Raw genomic sequence first — 22,856 nt, 5'->3', positions numbered from 1 at the left:
TACAAAAGATGTTAAGAAAACACTGTCTGACTTGATGCTGCTTCTATTCCTGCAATCCACACAAAACAGTGAGCTTTATGATATCGCTGACACCTCTGAAGAAACTCACCACTTTTCTTCTTTTAATTAATAGAGAGCGGTGTTTCTCCATTTAAATTGTTGGGGGCAAAGAGTAGGTCACTAGTAGTGTGAATTTAGTGTATTATGTACTTTATGTTGCTAAAGATGTCCCTCATGTCTTAGCACTGGGAGCTCATCAGGTTGGGTGCAGCTGAAAAGAAATGCTAAATAAAGGCTCTGTAAGCTAGAAGGAGCCAGAAAGAGCAGCATCTTCAGAGAAGATGCAGTTCTGAAAGTGGATCCAGGCAGTGTGCAACAGGGGTTGTGGAATTCTTAATGAGAATCTGGTCGGTGACTGAGGGTGGATTTGGCAGAGTGGACAAGACAAATGCAGACTTAAGTAGTCAGGATGGATGAAGGTGAGGAGGGCGGCTGCAAGCCGGTTGCTGAAGAAATATGGTGCTGCATGTAAGAAGGCAGGAGGGTAAGCAAAGTGCAGATGTGTTTGGGACACACAGCCTGTGTCACCTTGAGATAAAACTGCAGGCAATGGGAAAGAAATCCCATGCTGGATGCCAAAGGAGCATGCTATCATAATCTAGCAGCAGCAAATGTGAGAACCAATGTTTGTACAATTGAGCAGGACAATATGCATAGCAGGAAATGGCTATGATTGTGAAATAAAAAGCTTATCCATAAACTATGTGTGTTTTTTTCTTTTGCTAATAAATAACAAAACTAACCTATTTAACTCAGCCTTGCTTTCCCACACTGCTGCCTATTACCACAGTGCATCAGTTTCTTCATAGCAAAAAAATGCTAATAGTAACATAATTCTTTGACTATCTGGCTCTTTTTCATGTGAGCAAAAACTGAAAATAGAGCTTAAAGTTTGAATATTTACGGTTTACTTAATCACAATCTTCCTCCAGTTTTAAAGGTTGAGTTGGTATGGGAAAGTGAAGGAGGCAAGTGGTGGCTTTTAGGAAATTAAAGAGGCTATCTGTCTGCTGTTAAAAAAAAAAAAAATAATAATAATAATAATAAAATAAATATTTTTTAAAAAAAGAAGAGAACTGTATTTTCTAGGGACAGGTGCTCATTTCAGTGGATCTCTTTGGGCAATTTGATAAATATTGTTTTATCTGGTACAGCTATAAAAGTAACATCTACAGGAACACACAACTTATACTCCAGACAGTGACAAATTGCTGATTTCTGGCCTGGCAAACATTTGTAACCCTGAGTTGTATCAAGTACCAGGGAGCCGAAAAGACAACCTAAGTTTCTTACTTACTGTTCTGTTAAAAATATTTCCTTCCTCTGCTGAAGCTAATTCTACCCACAGAAGAATCCACCTCCTGGCCACCAAAATAAGGTGTAATAAGGCAGTGTGTCAGGAAGAGTCTTGATTTTGTGCTGGACATCATCTTCAGGGATAAACTGCTGCTTTCATCCTTATAAAATCACGAAACACACACAACCTGAATTTCTGAATGTGTGCTTAAAACATTTTTAAATCTCTCACTGGTTCCCACAGTGTGCGGATTACCATAGCAATGACTTCAGTCATGGTCCGTGCCCCTCACCTCTAGGACTGAAGCTCTTTTCCTGCCTTGGGGAGACTCAGTGAAGTCTTGGAGCTGGCAATTCCCTCCATCCTCCTTGGCCTTACTGCAGCAAGAGAAGCAGCAATGTTACAAGTTCATCTGCAGGTCAGAAAGTAAAGGTCTCAGCATGCCACTGTGCTGTGAGAGTCACCCACACGGGACAGCAAAGCTTAGGGCATGTTGGTTTTACATTGCAATGCTAAAATAAAAAACTTGTCAATGCAGGACTGCTCAATGTTTCTGAAAGTGAAATAGTCTAAAACACAACATTTTAATAAAATCAATGCAGAGAAAAAGGAATCATAAAGTTGAACTTGGTGTTACTTTTTTGCACCCTCACAATATATTCACATATTTGATTAGTTATTAAATACATAACAAAAAACACAGTATTGTCACTGTTCTGTGTTACAGTAACTCATGCTGAGAAAGTGAATGTCCATATTGCAGCCCACAGTTTGCTTTACCAAGAGAGTACAAACACAGGAAAAACCTGGGGATCCTCAAAACTAGATGTAGGTATAGAAGGAAGGGAAGGAAGCCCCAAGCCCCATTGCAAACATGTAACATTTAAAATCTGTCTTTTACCTCTGTTGTTCTGAACACAGCAGGAATTAAAAATTGTTGTTTACTACAATCCATTTTATCTCTTGGTTTCAAAAGCATGTAGCACAGAGAAAGGACTTTGGATTCTTCTTTATGAATTGTCCGTTTTCTAATTGGTAAAATTATGTGATTAACCTTTTGATACAGTTCCGGAGAGGCAGTTGTACATCTAACCATTGTATTTAGCAACTGTTAAACAAGAAATCAGAAAGGAAGACTACTGTATCCGTGTCCATGGAGGAAGAAGAGTTTAGCCAAGAAAATAATCTTGATAACATACAGCAGTGCTTGTAAGGTGATTGTGTTTGAGATAACTTGGAGCTTTCTTCTCATTGTACCTGACTTTTGAATTTCATTTGCTGAATACCAGAGAAAACATTTGCCATGCATCTTGAGGAAAAATCCTTCCACTGAAAATTCAGAAAAAAAAAAAAAAAGTGGAAAATATACATATTTTAGGAAGAAATTCTATTTTTTCCCTGTCTTTTGGGATGAACGACAACAACCAAAGCAGGGGGAGGAGGGCCGTGTGGTAGGTGGAGGCCTGGCAGCAGAAATGAGGCCACTGATCCATCCCCATGGCCCTGATGAAGGAAGCTGGCACCTGCAGCAGCCAAAATCCCAACCGTAGTGCTCTGAAGCCAGCATCACCACAGCCCTGGGCCCGAGAGAGGCCTGCAGAGCCAACTTGCAATGGAGAAGCTGCCTAGGCAGTGACTCCAAAATTTGGTCACTTTTCCTCAAAGGCTTCCAATCCCAGCACAATTTCCAAATTTTCTCCCTGCTCCCAGCTCTGCCCACCCAGTAGCAAAGTCTCATACCCATTTCCATGCCTCCCACTGCTTTTTCCCAACTTTTGGAGAACTCCAAATCAGCAGAACGCCTCCTTTCATTGGCGTTTTAGGATTTTTCTGATTTTTTCGTACTCCCTTTTTCCTTTCTTCCCCGCACGGACGCGGCGATCCGTGCTCCCAGCCCCGCCGCTCTCCCAGGGCTGCGCGCAGCTCCGCGGGTGCGGAGCGGGGCAGATCCGCCAGGGGGCAGCAGCGACCCGCGCACCCGCGCCTCTGCGCGCCCCCGCCGCACCGGGACCGGAATGGGGCAGGGCAGGCCCTTGGGGGGGGTTGTGGGTTTTGTATCATCATCATCATTATTGTTGTTGTTTTGTTGTTGCTGCTGCTATTATTGTTGGTTTGATTTATTATTATTATTATTTATTATCGTTATTACCATTATTACTATTATTGTGTTATTTAAATGGTTGATTCCCACCTGCAGGCGGCTCCCCCGACCTCTCGGCTCTGTGCACCTGGGGGCTTTAGAGGTTCTTTAGAAGATTTTTCTTTTTCTTTTATATTTTTCCCCTCCCTCGCCCCCGACTCGGGGTGCAGCAGCTGGAGTTGTTCGTCTGGGGAAGGCGACAAACTGGCAGAGAAGTCGCGCGCTCTTTTGGAAATGACTCCTGCCGGTTTCCTAAAGCCACTTGGGGAAAATAGTCCGCTTTGAGCGTGTCAGGGAAAGAGAAAAAAAAATATATATATATATATCCCCCAAAACAGGAGGAAGAGAAAAACAGATAAAATAAATAAATAAGTGAAAAAATAAAATAAAATAAAATAAAATAAAATAAAATAAAATAAAATAAAATAAAATAAAATAAAATAAAATAAAATAAAATGAGTAAAAGAAAAAAGAAAGAAAAGAAAGAAAGAAAGAAAAAAAAAAAAAGAAAATAAGAAAGAAAGAGAGGAAGAGAGAAGTTAACGAAGCAAACCCGCAGACGTAGGCAGCTCCCCGCTCTCCTGCGGGGAGAGCGACGATCGCAGCCCAACTCGCCTTGGTACCGCCTGCTGCTCCTCGCTCCCTGTCGGCCGGGAAAAATCCCAAATTCTTTCGTTTTGGGGGCGGGTCAGGCTCGCTGCTTCCTTCCTTCGTTCTGACATAGAACAGGAAGGTGACGTCATGTCCTCGCCTAGGGGCTGCGTCACAGCCCCGTGGGAGTGGGAGCGGGCCTCGCGCTGTGTGTGCAGGAGCTCGGGGCTGTCACTTCTGTGCTTTTTCATAATAACGCCCCGTCTAGGTCTTCTTTTTTTTTTTTTTTTTTTTTTTTTTTTTTTTTTTTTTTTTTAGGAAATGACTGCCTGTACACGCACCGAGCGCGCTGCCCGCGCCTCGAGGCTGCCCCCGGTCCTTCCCCGGCAGAAGCGTCCTGCCCGGCTGCCGGACCGCAGCCTGAAAGCATCTCAGTGACTAAGGTCGAAAAGAAAAAGAAAAAAGAAAAAGAAAAAGAAAAAGAAAAAGAAAAAGAAAAAGAAAAAGAAAAAGAAAAAGAAAAAGAACAAGAACAAGAAAAAGAAAAAGAAAAAGAAAAAGAAAAAGAACAAGAACAAGAAAAAGAAAAAGAAAAAGAAAAAGAAAAAGAAAAAGAAAAAGAAAAAGAAAAAAAGAATAAATAAAAATACGATAAAGTAAAATAAAGAAAGAAAATAAAAGGAACAATATAAGATAAAAATCCAAAATACAATATTAAATAAAATAAAACTAAGATAAAATTAAACTAAAATTAAATAATAATAATAAAAAATTCTTGCCCTGTCCTTACCATGGACCTGTTCCTGTCGGGATCGCGATTTTTCAAGCTTGTCATGGATGGGATGGGGAGGGGGAGTTGAGTCGTGGCAAGTGGAGAATCAGGATTTAAAGCACTGCACCCCCGCCCGAAGGGCATCTGTCTCTTGGAGAGGCTTCTCCAGATGATAATAATAATGTCCCGTTCAAGTTTGCTATTGGGAAGGAGAAACAAGCCAGTAAGTTCGGGGGTTGATTGTGTGTGAGTTCAGCAGTCCCCTCCTTTAAATTTCTCTGTAAAAGCTGTGTATTTTGCTTTCACCTGCCACATGTAAAACATGAGCTTAACGAGGGGTGGGGATGAGAGACGTATTTTAAAAAGAGCAGCTACACTCCCTTGTAACTTGAAAACTGGGCCAAATGCTGCCCGTTTAAAATCAGCTGTACCGATTTCAACGGCTTTAGAGCAGTTTGGAAATCATTCGATCCTGAACAACCCACTCTTTCCTTTTATTTTCCTTTCTTTTCTTTTTCGAGGTTGAAAACAGTTCGACATCACTTTAGCTGGTTTAGCCAGAAATAGCTTAGCTCTTATTTTCTAGTCGAAAATAATTTTCCTGTATTCCTACATTTACAGAATTATAAAATTAAAAAAAAAAAAAAGAGAGAGAAAGAAAATCAAAATACACGCTGAAGTTATCGTAGTTCCAGTAACTACTTTGAAGAAGAAATCTGGCTTTTAGCACATTCTGAAACTGCCGACAGCAGACAATACGTTGTCTGAACGAGAAAATGAGTCTGTGCAATCAAAAGCAATGTTTATAAACAATAAAAGGAAAAGAAAAAGTGATTTGCAAATTCCAGAGCTTGCGTAGTAATTGTTACGGGCTATAGCACCGGCAGACTGCTGTTCTGATGCCAACTTTTCCGATCTGAGAGGAAGCCACTCGCAACACGTTGTTATTTCTTTTCTGAAAATGAGTAAATTAGAAGGAAAACGTTTCAGTGCTCCTTAGAACGAAAATCAACAATCGATTGATTTTATTTAGTTAATTTAAATCATTTTTTTAATAATTTACTCCGACGTAGCTATTTGTATTTATTGTGTTAATCACTTTATATAACAGCAACCTAGATACAAAAACAGAGACAACTTCTGAACGTAACATGGGATGTTTACAATGCTTTTTTTTCCTTTTTTTTTTTTTTAATCGTAAAATATCAAAAAAAAAAATTGTTCCAGCCTCTTTGTCCACATAACTTAATTCCGGCTAGTTCATTAACTTGACGCCATTAGCGCTCTCCCTCCCCCGGCGGCCTCGTGGAGCAGGGTCCGGAACGGCGCACACGTAACCCTAAACCCTCCCACGACACGGTGCCAAATTCACGCCCAATTAGCCCCGAGGCGTCATTAACAGCGGCAACACCCCCCTTCTCCCTTTTTCGTCCCCAAACTGGGTCCCGAAAGTGCAGGGACACGGGGCGGGGGGAGCTCCCCAGCTCCTCCTCCGCGTGTTTCTGGGGGCGGGAGAGGGGAGGGAGGTGGGAAACGAGGGGGGACAGCTTCCGAGGCCGCCCCCTTCCTCTCCCCGACCCTCGTCCTTCCCCAATTGGGTCGGGATAGGAAAGTCAGCGACGGGGTGCGGGGAGCGGACCCAGCGGGTGAGTACCTCCAGGGACCCCCAGGGACCCCCCCCGCGGGACTTTACCCCCGGGCTTCTTAAAGACGCACCTTCTGTTGAATAACTCTGGATAAATCGGCACAAAAACAGGAAAAAAAAAAAAAAAAAGGTGGGAGGGCTGGGGCGGGTGGTCGCGCTGGCTGTCACGGTCACCTTGCCTCGTCCCTGGGGTGAGGGACACGGGAGGGACATGGGTGGAAGGAAGACCTCTGCCGCGAAGCCCCCCCTGCCCCTCACGAGTGTGATTTCGGGGGCGCGAAGGCTCGGTTGGGGCGCGGAGACCTCCCCAGCATCTCCGCCGTGCGCACGCCTCGGGAGTGAGCGGCGGACACCCAAAACTTTGTGTTACCCCCGCCCCTCTCCCGTTTTTAACGAAGCTGGGTTTTAACGAGGGTGCCAAGGCCCCGACGATGTGGGAACCGGTCCGAGCAGCGCCGTCTGTCCGTCTTTCTGTCCGTTCCGTCCTGCCTGCCCTCCCTGGGGAGGGAGGATGCGGAATGGGGGCTGGGAGGGGCGCGTCCGGGGTAAAAGGGGTGAGATCCGCGCCTGTGATTTCTGGGAGTGTCAGCATGGTAGGCGGCGGAGCGCCTAATATAATACTAATTTGTTAAAAAGCAGCCGAAATCTGCTCGCGGCTCCTCTTACGACAGGTTCTGGGGTTCCCTTCAGCACCTCGGGGTGCGCGTGGGTTTTTTTCATCGCTTCTACTCACGTCTTGCCGTCTCGCCAAGCACGATCGCTGTCCAGAGAGCACCCCGGTTCCTTTAGCAAACGTACCTTTACCTGTCCTGTCACGCCACGGGTTATCGTGGAATCTTTTGTACCTCGGTTTTATGACCCGTGAGGTGATGGAGAGAAGTTTTCTTTATTTTGGTACTGGCAACGGGCGCTGGAGGAGCGCGGAGAAAGGGAAAAAAATAAGCATAAAAATAAAAGAGAGAGGGGGGGGAAAAAAAAAAAAGTAAAAAAAAAAAAAAAAGAGAGAGAGAAAATAGGAAAAAAGCAGTAGCATCACGCGTCCTGTTGCTGCCTCATGCAGCCGCCGCGCTACCCTTAAATACAGGTATTTCGGGGGGGGGGGGGGGGGGGTGTCAGTCTGCCCTCACCGCAAGAGCTCGGATGGCGGTGAGGTGCTCGGGTGGGACCGAAATAACCCCGGAGGCTCTCGGAAAAGTTCCTTGACCCCCTCTCCACACGCAGACTGTGGAGAGGTTTCCCAGACGAGGTGGGAAACGCGACCGAAATCCCTAGGAGGAGACCTCGGAAATCAATTACCGGGAGCACGCCGGGTTTGCGGAGTCGCAGCTAATGAGCTACCAAAATTAAAGTAAATAAATAATTAAGAGGCGGTTAATCCAATCAAACGTAACCTCCAACTTCTCGCCTGCCTCCTGACAGCCCAGTGCGGTCAATGCTCCCTCACCGACAACCGCGCTCGTAAAAATTGCCCCATGGCAGTATCGGGTCTACACTTTAGTTAAAGATTTTTATTAAAAAAAGGAGAGGGGAAGAAGTGTAAAGTGTAGAAACAGTAGTAAGGTATAGGGGAAGAGGGGCAAGGTATAGGAACAGGGGTAAGGTAAGGAATAAGGGTCAAGTAACACCTGCGAAGTCCTTCCAAGAAAAATCTCAGCACAGATGCAAGTCAAAATAAACCTGGTTTATTTTCCTGTCGGGACGAAGAGCGAAATTTCGCCATTCCTCGGCACATCCCGAATGACCTCTTCAGGCAGCAGCAGCAGCCCACGGGGGAAGCCCAGGGCTCGGTGCCGGCAATTAAACCTGCTGTGAGCCTGGCCTGGCTCACGGCCTGGACGGACAGCACCGTCGGATCTACAGTTTCTTATATATATGTATATATATATATAAAAGAGTGGATTATTTTCTTATATATATACATATATAAACTTTATAAATAAATATATAAGAAATTATAATGTGTATATATAAGATATATATCTGCACACACACATATATATATATGTATATATATGTGTATATATATGTATATATATATGTGTGTGTGCAGATATATATCTTATATATACACATATATACATGTATATATGTGTGTTATATATAAATATATATAGTGTTTTTTTTGTTGTTTGTTTGTTTGTTTTGAGGAAAACAGCGTGGGTCTGGAGGCGGGGGGCCCAGGATGCCCGTGGAGCTGCGCGGCGCGGCCCCGCCGAGCGGCCCCCGGCAGATGTCGCTGTCCCCCCGTGTCCCGCTCCCTTCCTCCCCACTCCCCCCCCGCGCCTCCCACGGGGATGCCACGAGTGGGCTGTGGGGTGCGGAGGCGCAGGAGAAATAGCGCAGAAATTACCACGGCTCAGGGCTCCAAAAATGTCCGGCAAGGAGGAGCCTCGCCCCCCGCTCCCCTCCCCGCAAACCCGGCGGTTTAGGAGCTATCTGAAGTCTGGGTGAAAGTCCCAAAAGGCGCCGTTCTCGTCCCGTCACTCCCTGCCGATCCTCTTGGCTTTCACCTGTCTACCTGTAATTAGCGGCATTATTAACCGGAGAGGGGCTGTGGTTTTACAGCCTTATTTTTTCCGAAAGAGGTCTATCATGAGGTGCATCCGCACTGGAAACCTTTGTGTAAGGAAATACAAATTATGATTTATATATATGCATATTTATGCGTGTAGGCAGAAAACACTAAACTTTTTCCTTAATAGGAAAAAAAAAAAAAAAAAAAAAAGAGGATTTTATTTTTTATGACTTCAAATTTCGGTCACTTCATCTGAAATTATTAATTTGTCATTGTACACGTTTTCGTTCTGATACTTAAATATTTGAAGGAAAGGAAAAGGGAAAGGGAAAGGCAAAGGCAAAGAGAAAGGCAAAGGGAAGATATTTTTCTATACCTGCATCTCCACTCTTTTAAAATACTTCGTAAACAATGCGGGATCAGGTATGTTCATGTGCAACAAATGCAGAGCGTAAAGACACGGCTCTGACTGTGTGCGGTTTGATTACGAGGCAGACAGAGGAGGCGAGGAGTCAAATCCTAAGCGCAAAGTGTTGGGACCTCGGTTTAGAGGAGTGTGTCCCTTGAGTTGCAGATAGCAAAATAAAATAAAATAAAATCACGGAGGAAAGGAGATGTGATTTATTTGTTTGTCTTCAACCAGACGCCTTCTCTCACCTCTTCCGCTGCATTGGTCACCCCAAATGTGAGCAGTACCACTGCGGGCGTGGGGCTGTGTGTGGACAGCGGAGGAAGATGGGGAGGAAGAGAATGGAGGCGCTGTGCAGGAGCCGCCTGCACCGTGCTCTGCGGGGAGGGAGCGTTACACACCCCCCTCCCCCATGGGGGCACCGCCGGACAGACAGGCAGGCAGACAGACAGACAACAGAACACACAGCCAGGCCGGGCCGGGCTTCCCCCGGCTCTTGGCTCTCTGCATATGCTAATGAGGGAGACGCAAGTGTGCTAATTGAAAGCAGAAGCGAGGGAGTCCCCGGCACCGCTGGGCGCGTCCCGGCCGCTGTTCGTAGAGTCGTGCCCTGCTAATGAAGTATGTGATGATGAGGTAAGGGATAAGATGACCAGACATAGCGTCTGCTTCCTTTATCTGGATTTTTTTTTTTTTTTTTTTTTTTTTTTTGTCACGTTTTGCGTGGAGCCGCCTGATCGCTTTTTATTGGGTGGCACATGCCACCCCGGCACGTCACCGCAGGGCTGGCAAAGCTGGAGCTGGAGGTAGCGCTGCAAATACCAAAAGAACTCACGTGTACTTGTGGTGAAACAGACACTGAGCAACACAGACCGAGCATCACACCCTGCTCTTTATTAAATATATATATAAATATGTAAGCATGACAGCCTTTCGGGAGGGCTTCCTTTTGCCCTACACTTTCATGCAGGTAAGTCATTCACAGAGTAACTGATTATATATATATGCATGCACTTAGACGTTAAGAAGGAAAAAAATAAAAAAGTGTATATGGACAGGCGTTGTTATTATGGAAAATATTACTCGTTTAAAAACATCATATTTCTGTACTGGACAAAGAGAATAGCCTTCTGCTTTTAGTCAAGTTTAAATTATTTTTAATAGCAATTCAAATGCCCCACTAAGATTAATAGAAGTGATTTTGATGTAATTTTGATGTAATTCAAGGCCTGTGCTATTTTCAGATAAAATAAATACAATGCTACCTGCAACGCTTTGAAATAATCCCTGATGATGCGTTTTTTTCTGTTAGGTAGGTAGGTAGAGGTAGGTAGTCGTTTTACATCTACATGCCTTAAAATAAAAGGCATCACATTTAATAATACAGAAGTTAGAGCATACAAATGTCTTCCTCGGAGAAAGCTCTGTGGACCGGGATCTACAAATTTTAAGAGTTGTTTGTTGTTGTTGTTGTTGTTGTTGTTGTTGTTTTTTAAATAAAAGATTTCTGAAATCAGTGCAGATATAAATGCGTTCATAGGCCGTAATCCAGCAATGAGATATTACATATCGTTTTAAACAGTTTATGCTTAATCTATGCCGCCTGATACCTTAATTTTTATTTATTTATTTATTTGTTGTAAGACGAACTTAATTTGTCGATCAAACTCCCGGTTCAAGCTATCGGCATTACATCCGTGCACGGCAGCGGTGTGTCCCTCCGGTCCCAATAAGCGTGTGGTGCGCCTGGGTTTGTATCATTGCCAGCACTACCCGCGGTCTGCAACCTCTTGCAGACAGTAGCAGGGAGGAAACTGAGTATAAGGACATGTACACAGCAGTCTAACAAAAAAAGGAAAAAAAAAAAAAAAAAAAAAAAAAGAGGGGGGAGGAGATAGGAAAAGGGAAGGAGGGAGGTTTTTCTTTCCAAAGGCGAGATGAAAGGAAAAGCGATAGCCTGTAACATCCAGCAAATTAAAAAAAAAAAAAAAGCAAATATACCTTTACATATGCATCAGCATTAAAAATAACACACGGCGGGGCCACGGAGCAGGAGGAGGATGGCGCAGCGGCGGGGTCCTGCAGCAGCCTGCGCGGATCCTGCGCGCACCGCGCAGCGCAGCGCAGCGCGGCTCGGCACGGCACGGCACGGCACGGCCCATCGTGCTCGTTTCGGGGCTGTTTCTTTTGTAGCTGCCGATGCTCTTCGGCTGGAAAGGGATACCCGGATTATTATTATTATTATTATTATTATTATTATTATTATTATTGTTGTTATTATTATTATTATTATTATTATTATTATTATTATTATTATTATTCGTTCCGCTAATTGCGATCGGTTCGCTGGATCTGCGGCGAGCGCGCCGGGACCGTTCGGCCGCTTCCGCGAGTAGCCGGATTTGCATATTCCTTCTCTCTTTTCCTTTCCTTTTTTTTTTTTTTTTTTTTTTTTTCCTTCCTTAATGCCCTAATTTCCTCGATGTATGCAAATGCGGCCGGACGTACAGTAAGCCCCCTGCTGACGTCAGTGGACGTGACCTCGCCGATAAACCCCGGGGTTTATCGACGCCTTCCTTACCAGGCGCCTTCCGCGGGCGCGCAGGCTGCGCGGATCCGGCCCCCACCCCATCACACACCCGTTGGCAGAAGCGGAACCCCCCCCAAGACCCCAAAACAAATCCTCCGCCCCGCTTCCCCGAGCCGCACCAGCCCCCGCCTCCCTTTTTTTTTTTTTTTCCTTTTAACGGGACGTAATTTGATGCTTCTCTTCATCAGACGACGAGCGGGAAATAGAAAAACCCCCAATAAAAAAAATAAATAATAATGATATAAAAATCGCGTGTTGAGACGGGTCGAGCATCCCCGCGGAGGGGCAGCGGTGCGCGGTCGGGCACCTGCCCGCTGGCCCAGGACCAGGGGCGGTTTCCTAAATCTGCCTCCCCCCTCTGGATCGATCCCCGCGCTCACACCGCGGTGTGAGATGGTGCTGGGCAAAGTTTTATAGCCTGGCTATGCTGCAGCATAAAATGCAGTCGGCGTTTTGAAAAAGAAAGGTCTTCCTGAGGTCTTTTAAAATTTTTATTTATTTATTTATTTATTTATTTATTTATTTTGCCGTGATGTCTTCCAGAGCTTCTCCCTACCTCTCGGATCTCTCCAGGAGATCCTGGAGCGAGCCACCGGGCGGCTCAGCTCACGCACACCTGCGCTGCTCCCCGATTCAATCCTCTTTCTCCGAAATTGAATGGCCAAGCCACCTGGGGGGCGGAAACACGCGTGTATTTAGGGGGAGGGGGAGGAGGGGACTGGGAGGCGTGCGGAATTTTGCAAATCCTCTCCGCGGCGTTTGCCCTGGATTCCTGCCCTGAATTCCCGTGGCTCGGTCTGGGCTCGCGTTTTCGGTCCTTACAGAGCTCCCTTTGTCCGCCGTGGGCTGCGGGGGGCTGTGGGGGGGAGTGGGGTGCAGGAGGGGGTGTCCCCATAGGGAAATCCGTGCCTGCCCCCTCCCCGTGCTGCGGGATGGACAGGCGGTGTAGCGCGCTGTGCATACACGTACACACACGTATGTAATCCATAAGCATATATATATATATATATATATAAGGACCCCGCCCCTCCCGCCGCCCGCCCCCTCGCCCCAAGCGTACCCTGCACCCATGGGTGCCCCCCGCAGCCGCTTCCTGCCTCCCCCCCCCACCCCCCGAACACCCCCGGGCCCCAGGCAGGGGGGTCCCGAGCCTCTCCCCGCCCGCCCCCGCGCCCTAAAACCAGGCTTTTTCACTCATTTTCGGGCGCCGCCGGCCTCGAAGCCCGGAGCGGTGGAGGAGAAGCAGGGGAAGGATGCGAAGAGCTGCGGGAAGCCCCCTCCGCGCCGGGGAGAGGTCACGATACAAGTTTGCATGACAGCAGGAATGGGAGGAAGGTCTCTCTCTCTCTCCCTCTCTCTCTCTCTCATTCCTCTTTTATTTTATTTTTTTATTTTTTGGTAGCATTGTGATATTTTCCCCCGTTGTTGGCCGGTTGGTTGGCTCTGAGAAAAGTTAGGCAAAATGCCAGCGACTCCGCCAAACGGGACTCGGAAGAATCTGTTCAGAAGTTAGCCGGAGGAAAACACCTTAAAAAAAAAAAAAAAAAAAAAAAAAAAAAAACTACCGATCGTTGCATTTTTTATTTATTTATTTTAAGTTTACAAATAAATGTGCGCCTTCCTTCTTCTCTAGGAAAATGTAGCTATTGCTCTTCTTTAGACGAGACATTTCTAATTTGTTCCGTCTGTCAGAATGGCACTAAGAGAGGTTTTGGTGCAAATTCATTATCTCTGGCAATGCAGAACGTATAGTAGGAACTGAAAAAGACCGTGGCAATGGACGAACAATAGGGCTTCAGTTCATCAGCAACAAAAGCGCTGGGGAAATTGGTTGAATTTCAGAGCACGTCCTCCTCAGCAGAGAGGGCTGGACTAGACCTTGGCCAACCCCCCCAAAAAACTTGCAGAGCCTCACATACAAGACTTCACTTTCCACTCCGGGGCGTAGGAGGCAATACGGAAAAAGGGAAGAAAATGAAAAAAATATATATAACTTTCTGCGTTTGTCTCCCGCTTTGGCGGGTGGAAGATCGCTCGACGATTTTACAGCCTTTTTGGCGCACCGTGGAGCTTAAAGCGGCACTTTCAAACGGGGATGGCGGTGGGAGAAAGGCGTGAATTTGGGGAGCCCCGAAGGAAACGGAGCCCCCCGCTCCATGGGGATCTTTTTTATTTTCCACGAGGCCCACCGAAGCCATGTGAGTACGGCGGGGGCTCGGCGTGTGCGCTATGGGGGGATCGGGTCCGGAGCCCCCTGCGGGGACTGAGCCCCGCAGCGGGTCAGGAGGGGCTGGGAGGAGGCCGGGGGTGTCCGGGCGCTGTCCCAGCCCCTGCCAGGAGCTGCGATACGAGGGGGGCTCCTGCAGACCTGTTGGTCGCGGGGTGGGGGGGAGGCGTGGGAAGCTCTGGGTGTTTGCAGGGAGCGGTGCCGGGTGCCCCCGAGGTAGTGCGGGCAGAGCGACGGCCGCTCATAGAGAGTGAAAAAAGAGTAAAGGTTGCTCTGTCACCTCTTTTCCACGTGAAAAAAACATCCTCGGGATGGCCGGGGGACGAGGTGGGTCGCAGCGAACAAGCATCCCTCACTTCTGGGCTGGGCAGAAGGCTGCCGGGCCGAAAAGATCATCCCTCGGAGCTGGGGGTGCTGGATCACCCTGTCACCGGCTGCCCTCGGGCCGTATGGCTCGGCTCGGCTCGGCTCGGCTGGGCACGGGTGTCCACGGGTGTCCCTGCTCCCTCTCCAAATCAGCATCCCTCCCCCGGGGAAAAACTTCCCGGGGTTATGCAGTGGGGGAAACTGCTTGAGCACGGAGTGGGAGAAACAGCCTTTCGCTAGGAAATGTGCTTTTTCAAAAAAAGAAAACCTACATCTGATGCAATCCATACGATGCCATGGAAGCGTGAGGCTCACGCCGGATTTATTTACCCCTGCAGCTCTACAACCCGCGGTCCCGGCTGCAGGACAGCCGTGGTGTGGAGGACCCGGAAAAGCTGTTGGGGAAATGCCGGCTTAACGCGTTTTGCATGTTTTGAACTGAAGGCTAGGTGGAGCCTCCGTCCTTTATTAAGCAACCGGCAGCTTATAGTATGCAAATGTCACATCTCTCTGTAGTTCTGGCCACTTCAGTTCGTCAGCCCCAAGTATTCTTAATTTTTTATTCTCAGCCGCAGCTTCCCACAAGTAATTGTACCACTTTTGTTATTGTTATCCCTATTATTTCCTGAAAATATCGATTACCATATTTAACCCTGCAGATACCGGGGTGCATTACTCATATCTATTTTGTGCTGCATTAGATCATCTGCAGGAAATGTGGCTACTTATTTCCCCGTTTAATGTAGAGCCAACCTTTCCAGTGATTTATTTAACAATCTCAAAAGTTAATATACACAGTGCTTTCTGAGCACACACACACAAAGGTTTATCTGTTAACATAGGTTCCAAGAACAAGAACCAAGCAGGAAAAGTGTTTAAACTGCGACCTTTTATGGCTCTTTTTCAGATTTAGACAACGCAGACAGCACACAGGGAATGGCAATCAAGACACGAAACGGTAATTTTTATTTTATTTTATCTTTTAAAACCAGACGATGCCATACGCGTTATGTAAAGATTTGAATATGAGGTCTTTAATGCAGCGTTTCCACGTGTAACTACTGTTTGCGGGTTTCTTTTCATTTTTTTTTTTTTTCCCTCGAGATTTTGACCTCTCGATAGCCTACATTTTGTCATGTCGTAGTTTGGGTTTGTACTGGATGTCCCTTTGCCTGCAATACTCTCAGCATAGCACAGATACAAGAAATGCAGCAGGCTTTACAGGCAGGTGCCTGTCAGATGAGATCGTGGCCACAAAGAAATGATGAAGCACTTTGCTGGGAGTCGAGCCAGCCGAGGGACTTACCTGGCTGCCAGGAGAGGGGTGCTGTGCGAGAAGCGCTGCCCTGGGTTGTACCGGCGTGAATTCTGCTCTGGTTTGGTACGAAGAGGGGATCTGAGTAGCGCTGGACCTTGTGATGCGCCTCACAGCAGCTTCGCTGGGGCTCGTACGCGTGCTCCTTGGCGGAAGGTGGGGACACCGGCATGAGACTACGCTAATTAGAGAGTTCCTCTTTAAAGCAAATAGAGACTGTTTATTCTTAAGAAATCCACGCAGGATGTTACTTCTTTACGTCACAGCCATCTGGAGACCTATAAAAAGATTAGAAAACAAGCATGGCAATCACATACTAATCTACAGGCCATTAGCGGAAATTTATTAGGGAGGCAGGAGGAAAAAGCAAATGTTTGGAATCGGTAGCTTGCAATGTACAGATCATTTGAAAAGGGATTTTGGGGCTGGGAAAGCGTGCGTGTAGTGTTATCAGCTGCTATTAACGTTTCAGACGGTGTTCGTGGCAGTAATTTCAGAACTACATGTTGTACAAACTTTTCACTTGCTAGACAATGCTGCAGGCTTGGATGTGTATGTATGCTAGCAACTGCTGCACGCTGTTTTTTTGTGATATTTAGAATAAGCAGAGACTTCGTTGCACTTTTTTTCTGGACAGGTGTGGATTTCAAAGCCCTGCGAGGTGATTGAGAGGTAGAACATTCAGTTAGAAATGCGGCTAATGAACAGCTAGGTTGTAATTGTGGTGTTGGCTTTTTTGGCTTACTGAAGCTCTCCTGATTAGTCAACAAAACGCGGCAGATGTATTGCATTTACCACTCATGTCGGTGTGTGAGTAAATTAGGCGGTCTTGAGGAAAGGACTTGATGTTTTTAAGGTATGTCTTGCATCTTTAAGCATGATTATTTGGAAGAAAAAATGGACAAAATAAGCCTTGCTCTTAACTGTAAATCCAGTAACATGGTGATGTGTTTTAAATGCATGCATTACTGCGTAGTTATGTGTCTGTGTTGATATGTGTTACACATGCATCTACAGGAGCACAGACACGCACATGAGGAGTACCTGAATGTTCATGCCCCTCACTGGAACAATTTAATGCGTTAGCTCATGGGCTTGTTGTGTGTAACACATGCCTGATCACTAATGCTGCTGCCTCTAGCTATTGCCAGGAAAAATTTATATATTTCTGTCTCTCTACCCATTCAGAGAATCTCATTAGAATTTTACATAATATCGCAATGATCATGTGCCTGCAGATGTGTAATTCAGCCGTCTCTGTTGTGTCTGAACAGCCTGAGAGGTAATGAGGGAGCAGGGTAACCAACAACGTGGCGTTACAGGGACCCTAACCCTTCCGTGCCAGACTCTGCAATACCCACTACGAGCACTGGCACGACTGGCTCCTTGACCCCTGGTATACAAAGCAGTGGTGGCAAACTGCGGTGCCCCCCGATACCGGGATATCTGACAGGCACTACATAAATAAGTAAATAGATAAATAAAGTATTAAATAATTCCGTCTCAGATTCAAGGGCTGGCAATCCGAGCGAGCCCCTGGTTAGTGGCATCACCGCTGAATTCAAGATCGGGCACTTCGGTGGTGTGTCCGTGTTACTTCGTGGTGGCAGCATTAATCTGGGGCCTTGTCTGGTAAATGAGACCGCTCCCCCATTTCCGTGCCCTTATAACATTAACTCAGGGTAAAAAATGGGATGGTTGATGCAGGTGTCACTCTGCAGTGTAACCACACGCACGTACGTGTTAAAATAAACACGAGTGCACACACGCATGCATCCATGCACCCAAACTGACACATGTATGTGTGTTCCCCTGTGCACGCAGCACACACACACAGACAGGCTGTGCAGCCAGTGCAGAGCCACCAGAGCTTCAATTTAACTCCATGCACTAAAAATTTCCCCCTTGAAAATAGCACCACATGCAAACACGGGTTAATTTACAAACAAATCCATGTGAGTGCGGTGTGGTATGTGCCCTACAATGCTACGGGAGGACAGAGCAGGGTGTGCTGTGCTTTATTTTACACCTTAGAAGAGCAGCAGCAACAGCACAAATCTCAGGTCCTAATTCCTGCAGCAGCCCGTATCGTGTGGGTGCCGAATTTTCCAATGCACGTCTTACTCCTGCTGCCGCTCCTGAAGCGCATTTATTAATTTCTACTGTAAATACTGCAGATCTCGGTGCGAGGATTCATCGCATCGCGTGCACCCGAGAGACCTGTGATGTTTGCACTTTGGACTTGGGAAATAATTCTATAGGAATCATACCGTTAAATAATTCAGAGTGTAATCGTGTATTTTTTTATTTTTTTGGGGGGGTTGGGGGGTGGGGGTGCTGGGTGCGGAGGCTGAAATCCTAAATCCTCGCGTTACACGGGCGAACAGCCGGGGAAGACTTTGCCTCCCCCGGTTCCAAGGGGTAAAACGCGGTTTCCCCACTCCGGGTGCGAGGTCAATAAAAATCGAGGATAAATCGGTGTTTTTTTTATTCACGGGGCGTTTCGCCGCCCCCGGTGAGCGTCGGCGCACCCTACCGCGGGCGCGCAGGAGGAGAGCGAGGGAAGGAGGGAGGGAGAGGGGAGGGAGGGCGAGGGTATGGATGCTATAAAGCACGGCGGAGCCTGCTGCCCGCAGCATCCCCCGCGCACACGCGGAGGGCAGCGCGCAAGGAGCCGTCCCGGTGTCAATACCTGCGGGGCGGAGAGAGGCAAAGGCAGAAGCTGCCCGTGCTATCCATCTCACGGCGGCTCCCGGCACCCGCAGAGGCCGGGCCCTGGCAGCAAAGTGTCTCCCTCCCCGCCAGCCCCGCGGAGGCAGGGCAGAGGCTGAGACAGAAGAGAAGCGCGGGCAGGGAGGCCAACCCACCCCCACTCCAAAAAAAAAAAAAAAAAAAAAAAAAAAAGACCTGAAAACGCTTTTATCTGTCCTTAGAGAGGGCCGGCGGACGGCAGAGCGGCCTGCGCCGGCCGGCAGGAAGGTGAGGGCGGCGGGCGGAGGCTGCGCTGGATGGAGGCTGCGCCGGATGGAGGCTGCGCCGGATGGAGGCCGCCGCCGGGCTGATGCATAGCAGAGGTTTTCGCCTGGCATCCTCAGCACCTTGGCCTCCCGCGGCACGGGACCTCTGACCCCGGGCCACGTTTCGGCGCCGGGAGCTCCCCTTTTTTCTCCTCCTCTCACGCCGGGGGCGGCAGCAAGCCGGCAGGAGCGCGCCTGCCTCTCGCCAGCCCCGAGACACCGAGGATTTTCCCCCTAAAAATCACGCACGCACGGTGTTTGCGACCGAGCTGCCACCGTTTGGCAAAACGCTCTCTGCCTGCATAGCCTTCAGGGATCAGGAGCCGGATCCTCGAATCATCTCACTTTCTACTGGAATGGGATTTTATTTTTTTTTTTATTTTTTTTTTCCTTCCTCCTTACACCGCGCTGGAAACTGCCGCTGGCTTTTACATCTTCATAGAGGCTATAAAGAGCCTTCCGTGAGAACGAAGCGATTTACAATGCAAATAGAGGCCTGCGAAGGGATGGATGCTTCTCGCTCTTAACGCAGCTTGACGCACCTTAATAGCTGGTTTTATTTTCTGGTGTGAGCAGACGAATTGTGGGCTACCGCTGCCGGAAATCACTGGCTGAAAGGAAAAGTTTGGAATAAACTTTGGAGGCAACAGATCTCTCTCTTTTTCTTTTCTTTTTTTTTTCTTTTTTTTTTTTTTTTTTTTTTGGATGTTATTAGCTGCACATGCACGCAGACACACAAACCAGGTCACAGTTGCATAAAAGGAAGAATATTTTAAATCAGGACTAGTGCTCTTGGAGGAGACAACACGGCTGTTTGCCAGAAAGAATTTGGAGTCTAGCAAGGGGGAGGAAAAAATAATAATAAAAAATAATAATAATAAAAAAAAAAGCTTTGAGGGAAGCGAGTTGTTATCTTTGGTTATCTAGCTGTATGAGTGTTTTGGTCTTCATAAAGCTAGATAACCGAAAGTAAAAACTCCTTCAAGATCATCGTACAGCGCGTGAAAATGAAAGACTACTGCAAGAGACAGTAAAACCCGAGAAAGGTCAGGAATGCTTATTGAATCTAACATTTTTACAGCTGGAGGTGGGAGTGGAGAAAATTAAATGGCGTACTTATTCCAAAATGTGAAGTTGTCAGACGCCAGAATGGATAGCTAGCTGCTGCGACGAGGAGACGGTCCTGCTGGTAAACAATGCACGTGCAACCACTGCTGTCATAACAAAACCAATAAGTAAGGACCCAGACCAGTTAACGTTGCGCTTATATAGGACATATATACCTATATATATACCTATATATATATATATGTACTATATATATTTTCTCAGGAAACTATTTGGGAAGGCCGAGTTTCATTTCGCGTAGTGATTCATTGCAAGGAAGTGGCCTTGCAAACAAAGCTAGTAGCTGGTGATGATGAAGATGGTGATACTGTGTGGACTGAACTGGGGGAAAACAAAACCAAGCCAAACAAAACTGTCTGCGTGCATCTGAGACAAAGCGTTGGGGCTTTGCTTCGAGCCATACGAAAGTAGGCTTTCAAAAAGTTTACACTGAGGTGTAGGCAAGCTTAATAATTTATATCTACTGAGGACTCGGTGGAGCTGCACAAGATGAAAAAAGTGATGGCCGATTTTTATTCTTCTATTCAGAACGCGAGCACAGATGCTTCTCTGTTCCGAGAGGGTTTCCTTGAGGAAGCTACTGAAGCAGAAAGACATGATGGAGACGAGACCGCCTCCCCCCTTGTCAAAGTGTTAAAAAATGTTCTGTGTCTTACTCCGCGCCTAGCATTGGAAATGAAAGTGACATTTACTCCCAAACCCACGTGTGCGCCTCCTCTCTTTTTGTTTAAGGATGATCAGATCTATCCGGGAAACAGCGCTGGCATCCCAAACCGAAATAATTAGGACGTATATAGACCTGACAAAAACGGAGGGGGGAGTGCTGAAGGGGGGTGGAGGGGGGGGGGAAAGGGGGGCGGAGGGGTGGGGGCGAGGCTCTGTCTTGCCTAATTGATTCCGCTAAACGCCGCGCAGGAGATGTGAACGGCCGGGCGCCCCCGTTCCCACGCTCGGGCCGGGCGGCAGCGCCGTGCCCCGGCTGCCCGTGACAGACAGCGCGGCGGGGGGCGCGGGGGGGCGACGGGCACGACGGGGGGGGTGGGGGGCAGATCCCGGACCCTCGCCCCCCCACCCCACCCCCCCCTCCTCGGGAGAAAGGCGGCCGCCGCAACGGGGTCCGTGATGGGGAGGCGGAGGGGGGGACGGACGGACGGACGGGCGGACAGGACGGAGGCTGAGCCTCACGCCCCCCGCTTCCCCCAGGAGGGGGGAGGACAGAGGGAGCGTCGCGGTATTATTTATTTATTTATTTATTTATTTATTTATTTATTTATTTATTTATTTATTTTTATTATTATTATTATTTTCACAAGCGTCCGTCCTGCGTCTGCGGGCAGCGCCTGCGGTGAACACGAACCGGGGAGGGGGGGGAGTTAAGGTCTGCGGGCGGTGTTTTTTGCTCTGGACTTGACCCGCGCGGCTCCCCGGCTGCGGTGTCGCGATCACAGCCCCGCAAGTCGCGATCGTGTTCGATACTTATCCCAGAAAAAAAAAAAAAAAAAAGTTCCCGCGGCCCCGCCGCAGGTGCTCGCACGGAGCCCCAGCACCTGCAGCCGTGCCCGGGGGCTGCTTGCCGAGAGGCGTCGTCGCCGGCAATTAGCATCTGCATGACAAAAGTACGCCGTTTTCCTTTCTCGGGGATCTTCAATTAAGGCAATGAGCTGCTTTCTGGAGAAAGCTATTGTTTACTTAGCCATTCAGCGGAGTCAATGCACTCAAGCTTTCGCTTGCGTCTTGCTCTTTGGCGAGGAAAATACCCGAGAAAAATCCTAATATACCCGCCGCACGCTGGCCATTGTCACATCGGGTTGTTGTGTTGGTGTTAGGTGGCTGCCGGTCAGTAAAACGCACAGGGCTGCTGTCGCTAGCAGTGCTGCTACACCTTTCGGTTCTTTAGGAGCAAGGCTGTGCCCCCTTTTGTCCCGTGTGTCCAACTTCTGGCTCGGGGACGGGAGCGGGAGGGCGTGCGGCTCTCGCGGCGAGTGAGGCTCCAGAAGGATTACCTGGCTGGGAGGTGCTGCCTCCCGAAAACTGCGGGGGGGAAAAACAATATGCACCTTTATATTAGATGGGGGAGAGGAAAAAGAAGCGTAAATATCATTCGAGCAGTTCTTTGAAGGCTCGTTTCAGCACTGGGAGAGCCCAGATCAAGTTTATTTAGCATAGTGGCGCATTGTAAAACAGTTGGAGTGGAGTTGCAGGCTGCGTGAGCATGCATGTTAACTAGCAGGGACCTGGGCTGCCTCTTTGTGAGAAGGGAGCAGCAGATTGCTCTGCAAGGCCAATGTTAAAAAGGCAGCTGAATTTAACACCATCTGGAAGAAAAGATCCCTTCACGACTTTCTCACACCGTCAGACAAAACTAGTGTCTCTTGTTCCGAGCCCTTGTCTATGCGACCATACAATACTGGGTCATTATACTTTTGCTGAGAGAAAATTTGAGAACACAATATGGGTAACCAGTGAATGACCAAGTTTCATTGTGCCCGCTTAAGTCGATTGAAATCTACGTCTAGAGCCATGAATGGCAGCATTGTTTTCCTCACCGGGGCTGTACTAAATGTCAGCACAGTGTAAAGAAAAACTTGAAGTCTGCAAATAACTTACCAGATCTCAATTATAATATTTTCCCACACTAGAACTAATATCATTGCTAGGGTCTACAATGCACAAAATACAAAAAAAAGAAGCGGGGAAAAAAAATAATGAGTTCATTTACAAGTTATTTTAGCCAGATAAACATTTTAATTTTCTTGCGGGAGCTCGAGTTTGGTGCGTGAGGCT

At 47.5% G+C, this 22,856-nt stretch overlaps 1 protein-coding gene across 9 annotated transcripts in view; it reads left to right on the top strand.

Moving 5' to 3' along the window:
* Positions 1–6,397: 6,397 nt before the first annotated feature.
* The window catches only part of LOC311426582 (uncharacterized protein), a 114,517-nt gene continuing 98,058 nt past the window's right edge, over positions 6,398–22,856 (top strand). For 2 of the 9 annotated variants that reach the window (XR_014686874.1, XR_014686875.1), the window contains exons 1-2: positions 6,398–6,506; positions 15,520–15,570. Coding sequence is in view for 3 of the 9 variants with exons in the window: in XM_084503043.1 (XP_084359169.1) it covers positions 14,115–14,217; positions 15,520–15,570; positions 15,757–15,977 (375 nt within the window). In the remaining 6 variants the exon portion in view is untranslated. Of the gene's footprint in view, positions 6,507–10,259; positions 10,400–13,652; positions 14,218–15,013; positions 15,198–15,519; positions 15,571–15,716; positions 16,901–18,860; positions 19,596–22,856 lie in introns of those variants that run through there. The other 7 variants (XR_014686879.1, XM_084503043.1, XM_084503045.1 and 4 more) reach the window with 7 other exon arrangements.

Source organism: Aythya ferina (genome assembly GCF_964211825.1).
Source record: "Aythya ferina genome assembly, chromosome: Z".
Taxonomy (NCBI): Eukaryota; Metazoa; Chordata; class Aves; order Anseriformes; family Anatidae; genus Aythya; species Aythya ferina.
This window is presented reverse-complemented; position numbering and strand designations above follow the sequence as displayed.